The sequence below is a fragment of the Coregonus lavaretus genome, assembly GCF_964263955.1.
Source record: "Coregonus lavaretus genome assembly, contig: HAP1_SCAFFOLD_2568, whole genome shotgun sequence".
NCBI lineage: Eukaryota > Metazoa > Chordata > Actinopteri > Salmoniformes > Salmonidae > Coregonus > Coregonus lavaretus.
In genome coordinates, this window is record NW_028165605.1 from 1,125 (window position 1) to 22,992 (window position 21,868).

The window sequence follows — 21,868 nt, forward strand, 5'->3', positions numbered from 1 at the left end:
CCATCTACAACACACTCTACGAGGTAGGTAACACACACACACACCAACACCGTCAGCATCACCATCTACAACACACTCTACGAGGTAGGTAACACACACACACACCAACACCGTCAGCATCACCATCTACAACACCCTCTACGAGGTAGGTAACACACACACACACACCAACACCGTCAGCATCACCATCTACAACACACTCTACGAGGTAGGTAACACACACACACACCAACACCGTCAGCATCACCATCTACAACACACTCTACGAGGTAGGTAACACACACACACACACCAACTGGTGGTCTCGATAGAGGTGCCGGTTTAGAGATCCTTGTTAGAGGGCGTGGTAATGACCACTAGGAGACAGATGTACAGGACACACACAGCAACCAGGAAGTAGGAGGGAACTAGTGGAAGTGATAATGGTTTTATGGTCAGTTCAAGATGGAGGATTGGTCAGGAGAGGTTCAGTAGGGGTGGAGTTAAGATGGTGCAGAGTTCTCTGGACCTCTGCCCAACTAAAGAACCAACTGTGTTGGGGGTTTTGAGATCCCCACCTGGTACAGCCTGTGATTGGCTGACCAGATCACATGACTCTAGCCAGGGGAGAGTGTTCTGGAAGGACCTTGGCAACCCCCTAGCAACGGAGCAGCCAGGGCCAGAGGTGTGAAACTGGGGGATGGTAGCCTCTGTGTCCCAGGGGGTTTTATATACACACACACACACACACACACACACACACACACACACACACACACACATTACAAGATATGTGGTTACAATAACTTCTTATTTACCTGTTTATAAAGTCTTACTCGTATAATATCTGAAAGGGGTGTGTCTTGTGTTTGATTGACAGCTGTCACTGTCCTATCTCCCTGTAGATTCTGACAGAACAGGTGTGTACCCAGGTGGTCCACAAGCCCCACCCAGAACCTGACTCCACCGTCAAGATACAGAACCCCAGTAAGTGTCTAGTCTACCCCATTCTCTCTCTGATGTCCCCAGTGGTTTGTCTGGGTCTGTCAGTCTGTCTGTCTGTCAGTCAGGAGGAAAGATGCGATATTATTGGCTGCTCTCTTGGAAAGATTGATTAAGTATTTGTACCTCAGAGTGATATGAAACACAAAAAATACATCTAGAGAAAACAAAAATATAAATCTTTCCCTCTTTCCCTCCCTCCGTCCCCCTCTCTCTCTCTCCTTCTTTCCCTCTCCCTCTCCCTCTCTCTCTCTCTCTCTCTCTCTCTCTCTCTCTCTCTCTCTCTCTCTCTCTCTCTCTCTCTCTCTCTCTCCTCTCTCTCTCTCTCTCCCTCCCTCTCTCTCCATCTCTCCCTCCCCCCTCCCTCTTCCAGTGATTCTGAAGGTGGTAGCGACCCTGTTGAAGAGCTCTAGCCCCAGCACTGAGCTGATGGAGGTCAGGAGACTGTTCCTCTCTGACATGATCAAACTGTTCAGCAACAGCCGAGAGAACAGACGGTGAGAACACACACACACACACACACACACACACACACACACACACACACACACACACACACACACACAGAACACACACACACACACACACACACACACAGAACACACACACACACACACACACACAGAACACACACACACACACACACACACAGAACACACACACACACACACAGAACACACACACACAGAACACACACACAGAACACACACACACAGAACACACACACACACACACACACACTGAGATATTGATGATGTATTCATATAATGAACTATATATCATCTATCTAGGGTTACATTAACCCCAAGAACATTATCGATCATGTTATTAATATTATTGATTACATATTGTCTATCTTCTAGGTGTCTGTTACAGTGTTCAGTATGGCAGGACTGGATGTTCAGTCTGGGCTACATCAACCCTAAGAGCCCAGAGGAGCAGAAGATAACAGAGATGGTCTATAACATCTTCAGGATCCTGCTCTACCACGCCATCAAGTACGAGTGGGGAGGATGGAGGGTCTGGGTGGATACGCTGTCCATCGCTCACTCCAAGGTAACACACGCCCTGTTGGTGTGTGTGTAATTAGTGCTACCACATGTCAATCAGCCTTGTACCATTCATACAATAATAGCACGTTGATAACAAATGATGGATCAGTTATTTGGTTATTGGTCACCTGATCTCTGGTGTAGGTAACCTACGAGTTATATAAGGTCATCGAAGATGTTATTGATTATTAGTTATTGATCATGTCTCTCCCTCTACAAGGTAACGTACGAGGCCCATAAGGAGTACCTGGCTAAGATGTTATTGATTATTAGTTATTGATCATGTCTCTCCCTCTATAAGGTAACGTACGAGGCCCATAAGGAGTACCTGGCTAAGATGTTATTGATTATTAGTTATTGATAATGTCTCTCCCTCTATAAGGTAACGTACGAGGCCCATAAGGAGTACCTGGCTAAGATGTATGAGGAGTACCAACGACAGGAGGAGGAGAACATCAAGAAGGGGAAGAAAGGTTCTGTCTCCACCATCTCCGGCCTCTCGGCCACGCCCACCCCCGTCGTCAACGGCAACCTGGAGATCCGCGAGCTGGACGACAACTCCCAGACCCAGACCCCCGAGAGCGAGGCCGAGTACGGAGAGGGAGGAGGAGCAGGAGGGGACTCCAGGAATCTGCTTGCTGAGGGAGGGGTCGGGTTAGGGTTAGGGTTAGGGTTGGGGGTGAAGGGACCAAACAGAGAGGCTTTGACCCCTGGGGAGCAAGGTCAGGGATCAGGGGTTAGGGTCGAAGTTCATGACCTCCTGGTGGATATCAAGGCGGAGAAGGTGGAGGCCACAGAGGTCAAACTAGACGACCTGGATCTGTCTCCAGAAGGGATGGTGGGAGGAGGAGGGATGGAGGGACTAGGAGGAGGAGTAGGAATAGGAGGGATAGGAGGAGGGAGGATGGAAGGATTGGGAGGAGGAGGGATAGGAGGAGGGAGGATGGAAGGATTGGGAGGAGGGAGGATGGAAGGATTGGGAGGAGGAGGGATAGGAGGAGGGAGGATGGAAGGATTGGGAGGAGGAGGGATAGGAGGAGGGAGGATGGAAGGATTGGGAGGAGGAGGGATAGGAGGAGGGAGGATGGAAGGATTGGGAGGAGGAGGGATAGGAGGAGGGAGGATGGAAGGATTGGGAGGTGGAGGGAGGATGGAAGGATTGGGAGGAGGAGGGATAGGAGGAGGGAGGATGGAAGGATTGGGAGGAGGAGGGATAGGAGGAGGGAGGATGGAGAACGGGCCCCTGGTGGAGGTGGACTCCCTGCTGGACAGCACCTACTGTGCCATAGTGCAGAAGCTGAAAGGGAACCATGGTAACCTGGTGTCTAAAGATGACACAGTGGTCACAGGGCTGGGGCTTGGCGCCATGGAGGATGATGGGAACATGGGTCCGCTCATCACCCTTGCCGACGAGAAAGACAGCGTCCCTAGCAACAACGGATTCCTCTTCAGCAAGGTAAGGGTTAAAAATATGTATGTTTTTATAGGAATGTTCCATTATTTCCCCTGGTAGTAACAACATAATGATCAGGAGTTATAAATAGTTGTTCTGTATTGCTACTGTATCAAGGAGTTACCTCACTGTAGGAAGTTCTAATGAAGTGAAGCCTCTCTGCTGCATGTACACTAGCTAGGCCCTTCCTTCCTTCCTTCCTTCCTTCCTTCCTTCCTTCCTTCCTTCCTTCCTTCCTTCCTTCCTTCCTTCCTTCCTTCCTTCCTTCCTTCCTTCCTTCCTTCCTTCCTTCCCTTCCTTCCTTCCTTCCTTCCTTCCTTCCTCCCTCCCTCCCTCCCTCCCTCCCTCCCTCTTTCTCTCTTTCTTTCTTTCTTTCCTTCCTTCCTTCCTTCCTTCCTTCCTTCCTTCCTTCCTTCCTTCTTCCTTCCTTCCTTCCTTCCTTCCTTCCTTCCTTCCTTCTTCCTTCCTTCCTTCCTTCCTTCCTTCCTTCCTTCCTTCCTTCCTTCCTTCCTTCCTTCCTTCCTCCCTCCTCCCCTCCCTCCCTCCCCTCCCTCCCTCCCTCCCTCCCTCCCTCCCTCCCTTCCTTCCTTCCTCCCTCCCTCCCTCCCTTCCTCCCTCCCTCCCTCCCTACCTTCCTTCCTTCCTTCCTTCTTCCTTCTTTCTTTCTTTCTTTCTTTCTTTTCCTTTCTTTCTTTCTTTCTTTCTTTCTTTCTTTCTTTCTTTCTTTCTTTCTTTCTTTCTTTCTTTCTTTCTTTCCTTCTTTCCTTCCTCCCTTCCTTATTTCCTTCCTTCCTTCCTCCCTTCCTTCCTTCCTCCCTTCCTTCCTTCCTCCTTCCTTCCTTCCCTTCTTTCTTTCTTTCTTTCTTTCTTTCTTCTTCTTTCTTTCTTTCTTTCTTTCTTTCTTTCTTTCTTTCTTTTCTTCTTTCTTTCCTCCTTCCTTCCTTCCTTCCTTCCTTCCTTCCTTCCTTCCTTCCTTCCTTCCTTCCTTCCTTCCTTCCTTCCTTCCTCTCTTCCTCTCTTTCTCTCTTTCTCTCTTTCTGTCTTTCTCTTTCACATCAATATGCTTTATTGTATTCGCTTTGACGGGTCAAAATGTCAGCTTTATAATAAATAAGCAGCATCCATTGAAACAAGGTGTTGTTGCGGTACTTCTGGAGATGTCATCACCTTCTCTACATGTTTAATGGTGTCTTTCTATCTTATCTCTCCCTGTAAGGTTGATGAGAAGCTGCTTCCAGCTCTGGCCACCACAGACCCTCTGGTTCTGCCCAGCCTGGACCAGCCCACCCCCTTAGGCTCTGTCCCCGTCCACTCCTCCACCAGCGCCAGCGACGACCTGAGTCTCCTAGCCCACATGACATCCTGCAGGGGCTCAGACCTGAGCCAAGCCCAGGGAGGGCTCCCCGAGGACGGGCCCTTCAAGATCCAGAGCCCCCTGGCTGACATCAGCTCCATTGCCCAGAGAGAGAGCCAGGCAGCTGAGATCCAGGCCCAGTCTCAGGCCCAGGGCTACCCAGAGGGAGAGGGCCCGTCTGGGGCAGATGGAGAGGCAGCGGGGGGTAAGGCTGGAGGTGACGCGGCGAGCACCACGTCTGATACAGAAAGATCTGATGATGGGAAGGACAAGGAGATGAAGATCCAGACCACGGCCACTACTCAGGTATCAGGTCCTAGCTAGACCCGCTGTGTCGAATATCTTACCTCAAGTGTCTTAGACCCGCTGTGTCAAATATCTTACCTCAAGTGTCTTAGACCCGCTGTGTCAAATATCTTACCTCAAGTGTCTTAGACCTGGTGTGTGTGTCAAATATCTTACCTCAAGTGTCTTAGACCCGGTGTGTGTCAAATATCTTACCTCAAGTGTCATAGACCTGGTGTGTCAAATATCTTACCTCAAGTGTCTTAAACCAGTTGAAGTAACTCTGGTAGATTCTTCACTACTGTAGTTGACCCTCTCAGTAACTGAGCTAACTTCGGTTACTGATCTAAGCCAAACAGGTCCATAGCTGGCTAACTTACTGATCTAAGCCAAACAGGTCCATAGCTGGCTAACTTACTGATCTAAGCCAAACAGGTCCATAGCTGGCTAACTTACTGATCTAAGCCAAACAGGTCCATAGCTGGCTAACTTACTGATCTAAGCCAAACAGGTCCATAGCTGGCTAACTTACTGATCTAAGCCAAACAAGTCCATAGCTGGCTAACTTACTGATCTAAGCCAAACAGGTCCATAGCTGGCTAACTTACTGATCTAAGCCAAACAGGTCCATAGCTGGCTAACTTACTGATCTAAGCCAAACAAGTCCATAGCTGGCTAACTTACTGATCTAAGCCAAACAGGTCCATAGCTGGCTAACTTACTGATCTAAGCCAAACAAGTCCATAGCTGGCTAACTTACTGATCTAAGCCAAACAAGTCCATAGCTGGCTAACTTACTGATCTAAGCCAAACAAGTCCATAGCTGGCTAACTTACTGATCTAAGCCAAACAGGTCCATAGCTGGCTAACTTACTGATCTAAGCCAAACAGGTCCATAGCTGGCTAACTTACTGATCTAAGCCAAACAAGTCCATAGCTGGCTAACTTACTGATCTAAGCCAAACAGGTCCATAGCTGGCTAACTTACTGATCTAAGCCAAACAAGTCCATAGCTGGCTAACTTACTGATCTAAGCCAAACAGGTCCATAGCTGGCTAACTTACTGATCTAAGCCAAACAAGTCCATAGCTGGCTAACTTACTGATCTAAGCCAAACAGGTCCATAGCTGGCTAACTTACTGATCTAAGCCAAACAGGTCCATAGCTGGCTAACTTACTGATCTAAGCCAACAGGTCCATAGCTGGCTAACTTACTGATCTAAGCCAAACAAGTCCATAGCTGGCTAACTTACTGATCTAAGCCAAACAGGTCCATAGCTGGCTAATTTACTGATCTAAGCCAAACAGGTCCATAGCTGGCTAACTTACTGATCTAAGCCAAACAAGTCCATAGCTGGCTAACTTACTGATCTAAGCCAAACAGGTCCATAGCTGGCTAACTTACTGATCTAAGCCAAACAGGTCCATAGCTGGCTAACTTACTGATCTAAGCCAAACAGGTCCATAGCTGGCTAACTTACTGATCTAAGCCAAACAGGTCCATAGCTGGCTAACTTACTGATCTAAGCCAAACAGGTCCATAGCTGGCTAACTTACTGATCTAAGCCAAACAAGTCCATAGCTGGCTAACTTACTGATCTAAGCCAAACAGGTCCATAGCTGGCTAACTTACTGATCTAAAGCCAAACAGGTCCATAGCTGGCTAACTTACTGATCTAAGCCAAACAAGTCCATAGCTGGCTAACTTACTGATCTAAGCCAAACAGGTCCATAGCTGGCTAACTTACTGATCTAAGCCAAACAAGTCCATAGCTGGCTAATTACTGATCTAAGCCAAACAAGTCCATAGCTGGCTAACTTACTGATCTAAGCCAAACAAGTCCATAGCTGGCTAACTTACTGATCTAAGCCAAACAGGTCCATAGCTGGCTAACTTACTGATCTAAGCCAAACAAGTCCATAGCTGGCTAACTTACTGATCTAAGCCAAACAAGTCCATAGCGGCTAACTTACTGATCTAAGCCAAACAAGTCCATAGCTGGCTAACTTACTGATCTAAGCCAAACAGTCCATAGCTGGCTAACTTACTGATCTAAGCCAAACAAGTCCATAGCTGCTAACTTACTGATCTAAGCCAAACAAGTCCATAGCTGGCTAACTTACTGATCTAAGCCAAACAAGTCCATAGCTGGCTAACTTACTGATCTAAGCCAAACAAGTCCATAGCTGGCTAACTTACTGATCTAAGCCAAACAAGTCCATAGCTGGCTAACTTACTGATCTAAGCCAAACAAGTCCATAGCTGGCTAACTTACTGATCTAAGCCAAACAAGTCCATAGCCGGCTAACTTACTGATCTAAGCCAAACAAGTCCATAGCTGGCTAACTTACTGATCTAAGCCAAACAGGTCCATAGCTGGCTAACTTACTGATCTAAGCCAAACAAGTCCATAGCTGGCTAATTTACTGATCTAAGCCAAACAAGTCCATAGCTGGCTAACTTACTGATCTAAGCCAAACAAGTCCATAGCTGGCTAACTTACTGATCTAAGCCAAACAGGTCCATAGCTGGCTAACTTACTGATCTAAGCCAAACAAGTCATAGCTGGCTAACTTACTGATCTAAGCCAAACAAGTCCATAGCCGGCTAACTTACTGATCTAAGCCAAACAAGTCCATAGCTGGCTAACTTACTGATCTAAGCCAAACAGGTCCATAGCTGGCTAACTTACTGATCTAAGCCAAACAAGTCCATAGCTGGCTAACTTACTGATCTAAGCCAAACAAGTCCATAGCTGGCTAACTTACTGATCTAAGCCAAACAAGGTCCATAGCTGGCTAACTTACTGATCTAAGCCAAACAAGTCCATAGCTGGCTAACTTACTGATCTATGCCAAACAAGTCCATAGCTGGCTAACTTACTGATCTAAGCCAAACAAGTCCATAGCTGGCTAACTTACTGATCTAAGCCAAACAAGTCCATAGCCGGCTAACTTACTGATCTAAGCCAAACAAGTCCATAGCTGGCTAACTTACTGATCTAAGCCAAACAGGTCCATAGCTGGCTAACTTACTGATCTAAGCCAAACAAGGTCCATAGCTGGCTAACTTACTGATCTAAGCCAAACAAGTCCATAGCCGGCTAATTTACTGATCTAAGCCAAACAAGTCCATAGCTGGCTAACTTACTGATCTAAGCCAAACAAGTCCATAGCTGGCTAACTTACTGATCTAAGCCAAACAAGTCCATAGCTGGCTAACTTACTCATCTAAGCCAAACAAGTCCATAGCTGGCTAACTTACTGATCTAAGCCAAACAAGTCCATAGCTGGCTAACTACAATAGCAAAACGTATCCCTAACAATCTCGATACCTTCAAACTTTAAAAACGAACTTAGCTGTAGTTGTTAGCTTAGCCGTGGTTATTAGCTCTGACATGTTGTTAACTTAGCTGTTAGCTTAGCTTCTGTAGCTGTTTTATTGTCAATATTTCGGTTTTAGTTCAGGTATTGTTTCCCTCTGCCCCGTCGTAGAGTTAGAGAGAGAGAGAGAGAGACCTAGATATTTATCTCTTGTCTACTTCCCCGGAACCGAAGCATGCGGAAGGCTTTAACCAACACACCTTGACCTGTCTCTCTACTTCCCCCTACAGGCTCTCCACGGTGGTACGGCGGCCCAGTTAGAGCGTGACCTGCGTGTGGACCTGGGCTTCAGAGGGATGCCCATGACAGAGGAGCAGCGGCGCCAGTTCAGCCCCGGGCCTCGCACCACCATGTTCCGTATCCCAGAGTTCAAGTGGTCGCCCATGCACCAGCGCCTCCTCACTGACCTGCTGTTCGCCCTGGAGACAGATGTACACGTCTGGAGGAGGTGAGGGGGGGGAGTGAGTGACTGTGTGTGTGTGTTCGCTCTGGAGGTCAGATACAGTCTTTAATGGCACTCTAGACACTATGTTGGTCCCCTAGACACTATGTTGGTCCCCTAGACACTATGTTGGTCCCCTAGACACTATGTTGGTCCCCTAGACACTATGTTGGTCCCCTAGACACTATGTTGGTCCCCTAGACACTATGTTGGTCCCCTAGACACTATGTTGGTCCTCTAGACACTATGTTGGTCCTCTAGACACTATGTTGGTCCCCTAGACACTATGTTGGTCCCCTAGACACTATGTTGGCCCCCTAGACACTATGTTGGCCCCCTAGACACTATGTTGGTCCCCTAGACACTATGTTGGCCCCCTAGACACTATGTTGGTCCCCTAGACACTATGTTGGTCCCCTAGACACTATGTTGGCCCCCTAGACACTATGTTGGTCCCCTAGACACTATGTTAGTCCCCTAGACACTATGTTGGTCCCCTAGACACTATGTTGGTCCTCTAGACACTATGTTGGTCCTCTAGACACTATGTTGGTCCTCTAGACACTATGTTGGTCCCCTAGACACTATGTTGGTCCTCTAGACACTATGTTGGTCCCCTAGTCCCTATGTAGTACACTATTTTAGACCAGAGCCACTTAGGGCTAGAGATAGATGTTCCTGGGGCAGTGTTTCAGTTTTATATAGGTCAAATGAACTACAGTGTAGATCAAGATGTAGGAAATGAAGAACATTTACATTTAAGTCATTTAGCAGACGCTCTTATCCAGAGCGACTTACAGGAGCAATTAGGGTTAAGTGCCTTGCTCAAGGGCACATCAACAGATTTTTCACCTAGTCGGCTCTGGGATTAGAACCAGCGACCTTTCAGTTACTGGCACAACGCTCTTAACCACTAAGCTACCTGCCGCCCAACTGAATTTACAAAAGATATTCAGCACCCACTCTCAGGGGGAAATAAAGACGCTCATGAAAGGTGTTTGGGTTATTCTGTGCAGCGAATGAGAGATCAATATGACTAGTCAATATGACTTGGCCTCCTTGGGTTATTCCTCATTGGGTTATTCCTCCTCGGTTTATTCCTTTTCATGGTTTGAGTGACTTTTGAACTCTATAGTTATTTTTTATACTACGCACTGGGCACAATACTGGCTTTCTTTGCAGACAGTGGGACTGAAATAACCTGGAGACCACAACTTATTATTAACTCCCTCACTCTGTCCTCTTTCTCTGTTCTCACTCCTCTCTTTTCCTTTCCTCCTCTCCTCTCCTCCTCTCCTCTCCTCCTCTCCTCTCCTCTCCTCTCTTCCTCTCCTCCTCTCCTCCTCTCCTCTCCTCCTCTCCTCCTCTCCTCTCCTCTCCTTTCCTCCTCTCCTCTCCTCCTCTCCTCTCCTCCTCTCCTCTCCTCCTCTCCTTTCCTCCTCTCCTCTCCTCCTCTCCTTTCCTCCTCTCCTCTCCTCCTCTCCTCTCCTCCTCTCCTCTCCTCTCCTCCTCTCCTCTCCTCCTCTCCTCCTCTCCTCTCCTCTCCTCTCCTCTCCTCTCCTCTCCTCTCCTCTCTCCTCTCCTCTCCTCTCCTCTCCTCTCCTCCTCTCCTCTCCTCTCCTCCTCTCCTCTCCTCCTCTCCTCTCTCTCCTCCTCCTCTCCTCCTCTCCTCCTCTCCTCCTCTCCTCTCCTCCTCTCCTCCTCTCCTCCTCTCCTCCTCTCCTCCTCTCCTCCTCTCCTCCTCTCTCTCTCCTCTCCTCCTCTCCTCTCCTCCTCTAGCCATTCATCCAAGTCAGTGATGGACTTTGTGAACAGCAATGAGAACATCATCTTTGTCCACAACACCATACACCTCATCTCTCAGATGGTGGACAACATCATCATCGCCTGTGGAGGGATCCTCCCACTGCTCTCTGCTGCCACCTCCCCCTCTGTAAGTGTAGCTCACCGCTGCCCCACCTTGGTGGGAGGGGGAACTGCGGCATAACACGTGCTATTCAGGCCTGGTGGATACTGTGTGCTGGTGGTGTATAGCCCACCTGGTTGGTGTTACTTGGCCATGCTAGAAAGGACGGAAGTACAGTTTATTTTTAAAAATGGTGTTACCTTTGTTGTCCTCTGTAGCATGGCCATCTACTGGCCAGTGTACCATGATTACAGTTGTTGCTGTGTTTTGGGGTCAATTCCAGTCAATTCAGGAGGTACACTGAAATTCCAATTCTCTTCAATGCTTTTCAATGAGGGAAATTTGGAAGTGGAATTTGGTTTACTTTCTGAATTGACTGGAATTTAAATGGAATTGACCCCAACCCTGGTTTGCACCTTGTTTTTACACATTGGGTGAAATGAATATATCTTCAATTTAACACCTGCTAGTGCAACTTTCTCTCTGATTATTTTTGTTAATTCTATAATAAAAAACAATACTACTTTGGTTTACATCTTAACTTGAAAGTATTTTGACTAAAACCTTCTAACCCCTAAAATATTGAACTTGATTTGATAGGTTCAGGCCATTGTTTTAATGATCCTTTATCTTCCTCTGTGTTCCCTCTATTCTGTCCTTCCTTCCTCTCTGTGTTCCCTCTATTCTGTCCTTCCTTCCTCTCTGTGTTCCCTCTATTCTGTCCTTCCTTCATCTCTGTGTTCCCTCTATTCTGTCCTTCCTTCCTCTCTGTGTTCTCTCTATTCTGTCCTTCCTTCCTCTCTGTGTTCTCTCTATTCTGTCCTTCCTTCCTCTCTGTGTTCTCTCTATTCTGTCCTTCCTTCCTCTCTGTGTTCTCTCTATTCTGTCCTTCCTTCCTCTCTGTGTTCTCTCTATTCTGTCCTTCCTTCCTCTCTGTGTTCTCTCTATTCTGTCCTTCCTTCCTCTCTGTGTTCTCTCTATTCTGTCCTTCCTTCCTCTCTGTGTTCTCTCTATTCTGTCCTTCCTTCCTCTCTGTGTTCTCTCTATTCTGTCCTTCCTTCCTCTCTGTGTTCCCTCTATTCTGTCCTTCCTTCCTCTCTGTGTTCCCTCTATTCTGTCCTTCCTTCCTCTCTGTGTTCCCTCTATTCTGTCCTTCCTTCCTCTCTGTGTTCTCTCTATTCTGTCCTTCCTTCCTCTCTGTGTTCCCTCTATTCTGTCCTTCCTTCCTCTCTGTGTTCCCTCTATTCTGTCCTTCCTTCCTCTCTGTGTTCTCTCTATTCTGTCCTTCCTTCCTCTCTGTGTTCCCTCTATTCTGTCCTTCCTTCCTCTCTGTGTTCTCTCTATTCTGTCCTTCCTTCCTCTCTGTGTTCCCTCTATTCTGTCCTTCCTTCCTCTCTGTGTTCTCTCTATTCTGTCCTTCCTTCCTCTCTGTGTTCTCTCTATTCTGTCCTTCCTTCCTCTCTGTGTTCTCTCTATTCTGTCCTTCCTTCCTCTCTGTGTTCCCTCTATTCTGTCCTTCCTTCCTCTCTGTGTTCTCTCTATTCTGTCCTTCCTTCCTCTCTGTGTTCCCTCTATTCTGTCCTTCCTTCCTCTCTGTGTTCTCTCTATTCTGTCCTTCCTTCCTCTCTGTGTTCTCTCTATTCTGTCCTTCCTTCCTCTCTGTGTTCTCTCTATTCTGTCCTTCCTTCCTCTCTGTGTTCTCTCTATTCTGTCCTTCCTTCCTCTCTGTGTTCTCTCTATTCTGTCCTTCCTTCCTCTCTGTGTTCCCTCTATTCTGTCCTTCCTTCCTCTCTGTGTTCTCTCTATTCTGTCCTTCCTTCCTCTCTGTGTTCTCTCTATTCTGTCCTTCCTTCCTCTCTGTGTTCTCTCTATTCTGTCCTTCCTTCCTCTCTGTGTTCTCTCTATTCTGTCCTTCCTTCCTCTCTGTGTTCTCTCTATTCTGTCCTTCCTTCCTCTCGTCTTCCCGTCTGTTTTTTTATTTAATTTTTTATGTGCAGAGTTCTAAGGTTAGTACGAACACTGTAAGTTCAGTTTCTTTCTCTTGATATATTTTCACTAACATTCTCTGTTGTTTGCTGTAGCTGTCATTATGACTAACATTTGGTTTGTTGACATCCATAATGTAACTCCATTATTAATTTTCCAGCTTTTCTGTTCCTAGACTGTCTTTGCTTGTGTATGTGAATGTATGGGGATCTCTGTTTAGTTATATAATGTTCACACTGTTGCCTCAGTGAAGGTTATTCTCTGTTCAGTTATATAATGTTCAAACTGTTCCCTAGGTGAAGGTTATTCTCTGTTCAGTTATATAATGTTCAAACTGTTGCCTCAGTGAAGGTTATTCTCTGTTCAGTTATATAATGTTCAAACTGTTGCCTCAGTGAAGGTTATTCTCTGTTCAGTTATATAATGTTCAAACTGTTGCCTCAGTGAAGGTTATTCTCTGTTCAGTTATATAATGTTCAAACTGTTGCCTCAGTGAAGGTTATTCTCTGTTCAGTTATATAATGTTCAAACTGTTGCCTCAGTGAAGGTTATTCTCTGTTCAGTTATATAATGTTCAAACTGTTGCCTCAGTGAAGGTTATTTTCTGTTCAGTTATATAATGTTCAAACTGTTGCCTCAGTGAAGGTTATTCTCTGTTCAGTTATATAATGTTCACACTGTTGCCTCAGTGAAGGTTATTCTCTATTCAGTAATATAATGTTCAAACTGTTTCTTCAGTGAAGATTATTCTTCAGGCACTTCATAATATGATGTATGAGACAAGACGGGCAATATACACTGAGTGTACAAAACATTAAGAACACCTTCCTTATATTGAGTTGCACTCTCCCTTTTTGCCCTCAGAACAGCCGCAATTCATCGAGGTGTCGAAAGCATTCCACAGGGATGCTGATCCAAGTTGACTCCAATGCTTGCCACAGTTGTGTCAAGTTGGCTGGATATCCTTTGGGTGGTGGGACCATTCTTTGATACACACTGGAAACTGTTGAGCGTGAAAAACCCAGCAGTGTTGCAGTTCTTGACACAAACCGGTGCGCCTGACACCTACTACCATACCCCGTTCAAAGGCTCTTCAATCTTTCGCCTTGCCCATTCACCCTCTGAATGGCACACATACACAATCCATGTCTCAACTGTCTCAAGGCTTAAAAATCCTTATTTAACTTGTCTCCTCCCCTTCATCTACACTGATTGAAGTGGATTTAACAAGTGACATCAATAACGGATCATAGCGTCCCCCTCAAATCACCTGGTCAGTCTATGTCATGGAAAGAGCCAGTGATCTTAATATTTTGTACACTCAATGTATATATTTTTAAATTATGTAGACTTGGCGAGATAGAGTGATAGAGAGATAGGTAGTGATAGAGAGATAGGTAGTGATAGAGAGATAGGTACATAGAGAGATAGAGTGATATGAAAAATGTATGCACTCACTAACTGTAAGTCGCTCTGGATAAGAGCGTCTGCTAAATGACAAAAAATGTAAAATGTAAATGTAATAGAGAGATAGGTACATAGAGAGATCGAGTAATAGAGAGATAGGTACATAGAGAGATAGAGTGCTAGAGGGATAGAGTGATAGAGAGATAGGTACATAGAGAGATAGAGTGATAGAGAGATAGGTACATAGAGAGATAGAGTGCTAGAGGGATAGAGTGATAGAGAGATAGGTACATAGAGACATCGAGTGATAGAGAGATAGGTACATAGAGAGATCGAGTGATAGAGAGATAGGTACATAGAGAGATAGAGTGCTAGAGGGATAGAGTGATAGAGAGATAGGTACATAGAGAGATCGAGTGATAGAGAGATAGGTACATAGAGAGATAGAGGGATAGAGTGATAGAGAGATAGGTACATAGAGAGATCGAGTGATAGAGAGATAGGTACATAGAGAGATAGAGTGCTAGCGGGATAGAGTGATAGAGAGATAGGTACATAGAGAGATCGAGTGATAGAGAGATAGGTACATAGAGAGATAGAGTGCTAGAGGGATAGAGTGATAGAGAGATAGGTACATAGAGAGATCGAGTGATAGAGAGATAGGTACATAGAGAGATAGAGTGCTAGAGGGATAGAGTGATAGAGAGATAGGTACATAGAGTGATAGAGAGAAAGAGTGGTAAAGAGATAGAGTGATAGTCTTCTCACCTCTGTCAAACCTGAAGGAGAGAGAAATAAACAGAGAGATATATAGATAGAGTGATGGAGTGATAGAGAGATAGAGAGATAGAGTGATTGGTACATAGAGAGATAGAGTGCTAGAGGGATAGAGTGATAGAGAGATAGGTACATAGAGACATAGTGATAGATAGATAGAGAGAAAGAGTGATAAAGAGTTAGAGGGATAGAGTGATAGCGTGATAGATACACAGAGAGAGAGAGTGATAGAGAGATAGATATCTAGATAGATAGAGAGATAAAGCGATAGAAGGATAGAGAGATTGAGTGATAGAGAGAGAGAGGGTGATATATATAGAGAGAGATAGAGTGATAGAAATATATAGAGAGAGTGATATAGAGATAGTGATTCAAAGATAAAATGATAGAAAGATAGAGAGAGTGATAGAGAGAGATAGAGAGAGATAGAGAGATAGAGAGTGATAGAGAGAGAGATAGAGTGATAGAGAGAGAGAGAGAGAGAGAGAGAGAGTGATAGTGCGAGAGAGAGAGAGAGAGAGAGAGAGAGAGAGAGAGATGGAGTGATAGAGAGAGATAGAGAGTGATAGAAAGAGAGAGAGAGAGTGATATAGAGAGAGATAGAGAGATATAGAGGGATATAGAGATAGAGAGATAGAGAGAGATAGAGTGAAAAAGAGAGATAGAGAGATAGAGAGAGATAGATAGAGTGATAGCGAGATAGAGTGATAGAGAGAAATAGAGATAGTGATATAAAGAAAGAGTGATAGCGAGATAGAGCGATGGAATGATAGAGAGAGATAGAGAGTGATAGAGATAGAAAGATAGTGATAGAAAGAGAGAGATAGAGAGATAGAGAGATGGAGTGATAGAGAGAGATAGAGAGTGATAGAAAGAGAGAGAGAGAGAGAGAGAGAGAGTGATATAGAGAGAGATAGAGAGATATAGAGGGATATAGAGATAGAGAGAGATAGAGAGAGATAGAGAGAGATAGAGCAATAGAGTGATAGAGAGAAATAGAGAGATAGAGAGAGATAGAGCAATAGAGTGATAGAGAGATAGAGAGATAGTGATAGTCTTCTCCCCTCTGTGTGGAACCTAAAGAAGGCGGGAGGAGAAGGAGGAGCCGACTCCCACAAGGGGTCAAAGGGTGAGGAGGTGACCCCTGTTCCGGGGGGCGGAGGGACAGGGGGAGAGGTGTGTAGCGTACCAACCCGAACCCAAACCCGAGATATGATATGAGCACCAACCCAAAGCATGTGGGCTCACTGAGCACTGAGAATGTGTGGTAGTCTTAAATGTGTATGTAGTCTTCACAAGGCAAAGATAAGGAGCCTGGCACGCATGGCTAGCGTGTGTACCCTTTCACTACCACGCCCCCTCTCACCCCTTCCCCTCCCCTACTCCCAAAGCCATATATAAAGTACACAGAGTTTGACCAACCTCATTTTGTGATTTACAATTTCAATGGCTGCCATGTCCCAAGACAATAAAGGCCTGTATTCATTAAGTGTCTCAGAGTAGGAGTGCTGATCTAGGATCAGGTCCCCCCTGTCTATGTAATGTTATGTAAGTTTAGGAACACTGGTACCCCAAATACCTCACCACTGGTACCACAAACAGACCTGACCTATACCTCCCCACTGGTACCCCAAACAGACCTGTCCTCTACCTCCCCACTGGTACCCCAAACAGACCTGTCCTCTACCTCCCCACTGGTACCCCAAACAGACCTGTCCTCTATCCCCCCACTGGTACCCCAAACAGACCTGTCCTCTATCCCCCCACTGGTACCCCAAACAGACCTGTCCTCTATCCCCCCACTGGTACCCCAAACAGACCTGTCCTCTATCCCCCCACTGGTACCCCAAACAGACCTGTCCTCTACCTCCCCACTGGTACCCAAACAGACCTGTCCTCTACCTCCCCACTGGTACCCCAAACAGACCTGTCCTCTATCCCCCCAATGGTACCCCAAACTGACCTGTCCTCTGTCCCACCACTGGTACCCCAAACAGACCTGTCCTCTACCTCACCACTGGTACCCCAAACATACCTGTCCTCTACCTCCCCACTGGTACCCCAAACAGACCTGTCCTCCACCTCCCCACTGGTACCCCAAACAGACCTGTCCTATACCTTCCCACTGGTACCCCAAACAGACCTATCCTCTATCCCCCCACTGGTACCCCAAACAGACCTGTCCTCTATCCCTCCACTGGTACCCCAAACAGACCTGTCCTATTTCCCCCCACTGGTACCCCAAACAGATCTGTCCTCTATCCCCCCACTGGTACCCCAAACAGACCTGTCCTCTACCTCCCCACTTGTACCCCAAACAGACCTGTCCTCTACCTCCCCACTGGTACCCCAAACAGACCTGTCCTCTACCTCCCCACTGGTACCCCAAACAGACCTGTCCTCTACCTCCCCACTGGTACCCCAAACAGACCTGTCCTCTATCCCCCCACTGGTACCCCAAACAGACCTGTCCTCTACCTCCCCACTGGTACCCCAAACAGACATGTCCTCTACCTTCCCACTGGTACCCCAAACAGACCTGTCCTCTATCCCCCCACTGGTACCCCAAACAGACTTGTCCTCTACCTACCCACTGGTGCCCCAAACAGACATGTCCTCTATCCCCCCACTTGTACCCCAAACAGACCTGTCCTCTATCCCCCCACTGGTACCCAAAACTGACCTGTCCTCTATCCCCCCACTGGTACCCCAAACAGACTTGTCCTCTATCCCCCAACTGGTACCACAAACAGACCTGTCCTCTTCCTTCCCTCTGGTACCCCAAACAGACCTGTCCTCTACCTCCCCACCTATACCCCAAACAGACCTGTTCTCTACCTCCCCACTGGTACCTCAAACAGACCTGTCCTCTACCTCCTCTCTTGTACCTCAAACAGAACTGTCCTCTACCTTCCCACTGGTACGACAAACAGACCTGACCTATACCTCCCCACTGGTACCCCAAACAAGCCTGTGTTCTACCTCCCTACTGTTGCCCCAAACAGACCTGTCCTCTACCTCACCACTGGTACCCCAAACAGACCTGTCCTCTATCCCCCCACTAGTACCCCAAACAGACCTGTCCTCTATCCCCCGACTGGTACCCCAATCTGTCCTCTACCTCTCCACTGGTACCCCAAACAGATCAGTCCTCTACCTCCCCACTGGTTCCCCAAACAGACCTGTCCTCTACCTCCCCACTGGTACCCCAAACAGACCTGTCCTCTATCCCCCCACTGGTACCACAAACAGATCTGTCCTCTATCCCCCCACTGTTACACCAAACAGACCTGTCCTCTATCCCCCCACTTTTACCCCAAACAAACCTGTCCTCTATCCCCCCACTGGTACCGCAAACAGACCTGTCCTATTTCCCCCCACTGGTACCCCAAACAGGCCTGTCCTCTATCCCCCCACTGGTACCTTAAACATACCTGTCCTCTACCTCCCCACTGGTACCCCAAACAGACCTGTCCTCTACCTCCCCACTGGTACCCCAAACAGACCTGTCCTCTACCTCCCCACTGGTACCCCAAACAGACCTGTCCTCTATCCCCCCACTGGTACCCCAAACAGACATGTCCTCTATCCCCCCACTGGTACGCCCAACAGACCTGTCCTCTATCCCCCCACTTTTACCCCAAACAAACCTGTCCTCTATCCCCCCACTGGAACCGCAAACAGACCTGTCCTATTTCCCCCCACTGGTACCCCAAACAGACCTGTCCTCTATCCCACAACTGGTACCTCAAACAGACCTGTCCTCTACCTCCCCACTGGTACCCCAAACAGACCTGTCCTCTACCTCCCCAATGGTACCCCAACCAGACCTGTCCTCTACCTCCCCACTGGTACCCCAAACAGACCTTTCCTCTATATCCCCACTGGTACCCCAAACAGACCTGACATATACCTCCCCACTGGTACCCCAAACAAGTCTGTGCTCCACCTCCCTACTCTTGCCCCAAACAGACCTGTCCTCTACCTCACCACTGGTACCCCAAACAGACCTGTCCTCTATCTCCCCACTAGTACCCCAAACATACCTGTTCTCTATCCCCCGACTGGTACCCCAATCAGACCTGTCCTCTACCTCTCCACTGGTACCCCAAACAGATCTGTCCTCTACCTCCCCACTGGTTCCCCAAACAGACCTGTCCTCTACCTCCCCACTGGTATCCCAAACAGACCTGTCCTCTATCCCCCCACTGGTACCCCAAACACACCTGTCCTCTATCCCCCCCACTGGTACACCAAACAGACCTGTCCTCTATCCCCCCACTTTTACCCCAAACAAACATGTCCTCTATCCCCCCACTGGTACCGCAATCAGACCTGTCCTATTTCCCCCACTGGTACCCCAAACAGGCCTGTCCTCTATCCCCCCACTGGTACCCCAAACATACCTGTCATCTACCTCCCCACTGGTACCTCAAAGAGACATGTCCTCTACCTCCCCACTGCCACCCCAAACAGACCTGTCCTCTATCCCCCACTGGTACCCCAAACATACCTGTCCTATTTCCCCCCACTGGTACCCCAAACAGACCTGTCCTCTATCCACCCACTGGTACCCCAACATTGACCTGTCCTCTACGTCCCCACTGGTACCCCAAACAGACCTGTCCTCTATCCACCCACTGGTACCCCAAATAGACATGTCCTCTATCCACCCACTGGTACCCCAAACTGACATATCCTCTATCCCCCCACTGGTACCGCAAACAGACCTGTCCTATTTCCCCCCACTGGTACCCCAAACAGACCTATCCTCTATCCCCCCACTGGTACCCCAAACAGACCTGTCCTCTATCCCTCCACTGGTACCCCAAAAAGACCTGTCCTATTTCCCCCCACTGGTACCCCAAACAGACCTGTCCTCTATCCACCCACTGGTACCCCAACATTGACCTGTCCTCTACGTCCCCACTGGTACCCCAAACAGACCTGTCCTCTATCCACCCACTGGTACCCCAAATAGACATGTCCTCTATCCACCCACTGGTACCCCAAACTGACATATCCTCTATCCCCCCACTGGTACCGCAAACAGACCTGTCCTATTTCCCCCCACTGGTACCCCAAACATACCTGTCCTCTATCCCCCCATTGGTACCCCAAACAGACCTGTCCTCTACCTCTCCACTGGTATCCCAAACAGACCTGTCCTCTACCTCCCCACTGGTACCCCAAACAGACCTTTCCACTATCCCCCCACTGGTACCCCAAACATACCTGTCATCTACCTCCCCACTGATACCCCAAACAGACCTGTCCTCTTCCTCCCCACTGGTACCCTAAACAGACCTGTCCTCTACCTCCCCACTGGTACCCCAAACAGACCTGTCATCTCTCCCCCCACTTGTAACCCAAACAAACCTGTCCTCTATCCCCTCACTGGTACACCACACAGACATGTCCTCTATCCACCCACTGGTACCCCAAAATTGACCTGTCCTCTACCTCCCCAATGGTACCCCAAACAGACATGTCCTCTACCTCTCCACTGGTACCCCAAACAGACCTGTACTCTACCTCCCCACTTGTACCCCTAACAGACCTGTACTCTACCTCCCCACTGGTACCTCAAACAGACCTGTCATCTACCTCCTCTCTTGTACCCCAAACAGAACTGTCCTCTACCTCACCACTGGTACCCCAAACAGACCTGTCCTCTATGCCCCCACTAGTACCCCAAACAGACCTGTCCTCTATCCCCCGACAGTACCCCAAACAGACCTGACCTCTATCCCCCCACTGGTACCCCAAACAGACCTGTCCTCTATCTCTCCACTGATACCCCAAACAGACCTGTCCTCTATCCCCCCATTGGTACCCCAAACAGACCTGTCCTCTACCTCCCCACTGGTACCCCAAACAGACCTGTCCTCTTCCTCCCCACTGGTACCCTAAACAGACCTGTCCTCTACCTCCCCACTGGTACCCCAAACAGACCTGTCCTCTACCTCCCCACTGGTACCCCAAACAGACCTGTCCTCTACCTCTCCACTGGTACCCCAAACAGATCTGTCCTCTACCTCCCCACTGGTTCCCCAAACAGACCTGTCCTCTACCTCCCCACTGGTACCCCAAACAGACCTGTCCTCTATCCCCCCACTGGTACCCCAAACACACCTGTCCTCTATCCCCCCACTGGTACACCAAACAGACCTGTCCTCTATCCCCCCACTTTTACCCCAAACAAACATGTCCTCTATCCCCCCACTGGTACCGCAATCAGACCTGTCCTATTTCCCCCACTGGTACCCCAAACAGGCCTGTCCTCTATCCCCCCACTGGTACCCCAAACATACCTGTCATCTACCTCCCCACTGGTACCTCAAAGAGACATGTCCTCTACCTCCCCACTGCCACCCCAAACAGACCTGTCCTCTATCCCCCACTGGTACCCCAAACATACCTGTCCTCTATCCCCTCACTGGTACCCCAAAGAGACCTGTCCTATTTCCCCCCACTGGTACCCCAAACAGACCTGTCCTCTATCCACCCACTGGTACCCCAACATTGACCTGTCCTCTACGTCCCCACTGGTACCCCAAACAGACCTGTCCTCTATCCACCCACTGGTACCCCAAATAGACATGTCCTCTATCCACCCACTGGTACCCCAAACTGACATATCCTCTATCCCCCCACTGGTACCGCAAACAGACCTGTCCTATTTCCCCCCACTGGTACCCCAAACATACCTGTCCTCTATCCCCCCATTGGTACCCCAAACAGACCTGTCCTCTACCTCTCCACTGGTATCCCAAACAGACCTGTCCTCTACCTCCCCACTGGTACCCAAACAGACCTGTCCTCTACCTCCCCACTGGTA

General features: G+C 48.0%; 1 protein-coding gene across 1 annotated transcript in view; it reads left to right on the plus strand.

Annotated features, from left to right (window-relative positions):
• Nucleotides 1-212: 212 nt before the first annotated feature.
• The window catches only part of LOC311115681 (neurobeachin-like), a gene marked incomplete at both ends in the record, with an annotated part of 76,873 nt that continues 55,217 nt past the window's right edge, over nt 213-21,868 (plus strand). The window contains 10 exon segments of the mRNA XM_084190838.1: nt 213-269; nt 885-966; nt 1,355-1,478; nt 1,845-2,037; nt 2,416-2,871; nt 3,235-3,489; nt 4,703-5,146; nt 8,740-8,957; nt 10,731-10,890; nt 16,111-16,203. Of these exon segments, the coding sequence (XP_084046964.1) occupies nt 213-269; nt 885-966; nt 1,355-1,478; nt 1,845-2,037; nt 2,416-2,871; nt 3,235-3,489; nt 4,703-5,146; nt 8,740-8,957; nt 10,731-10,890; nt 16,111-16,203 (2,082 nt within the window).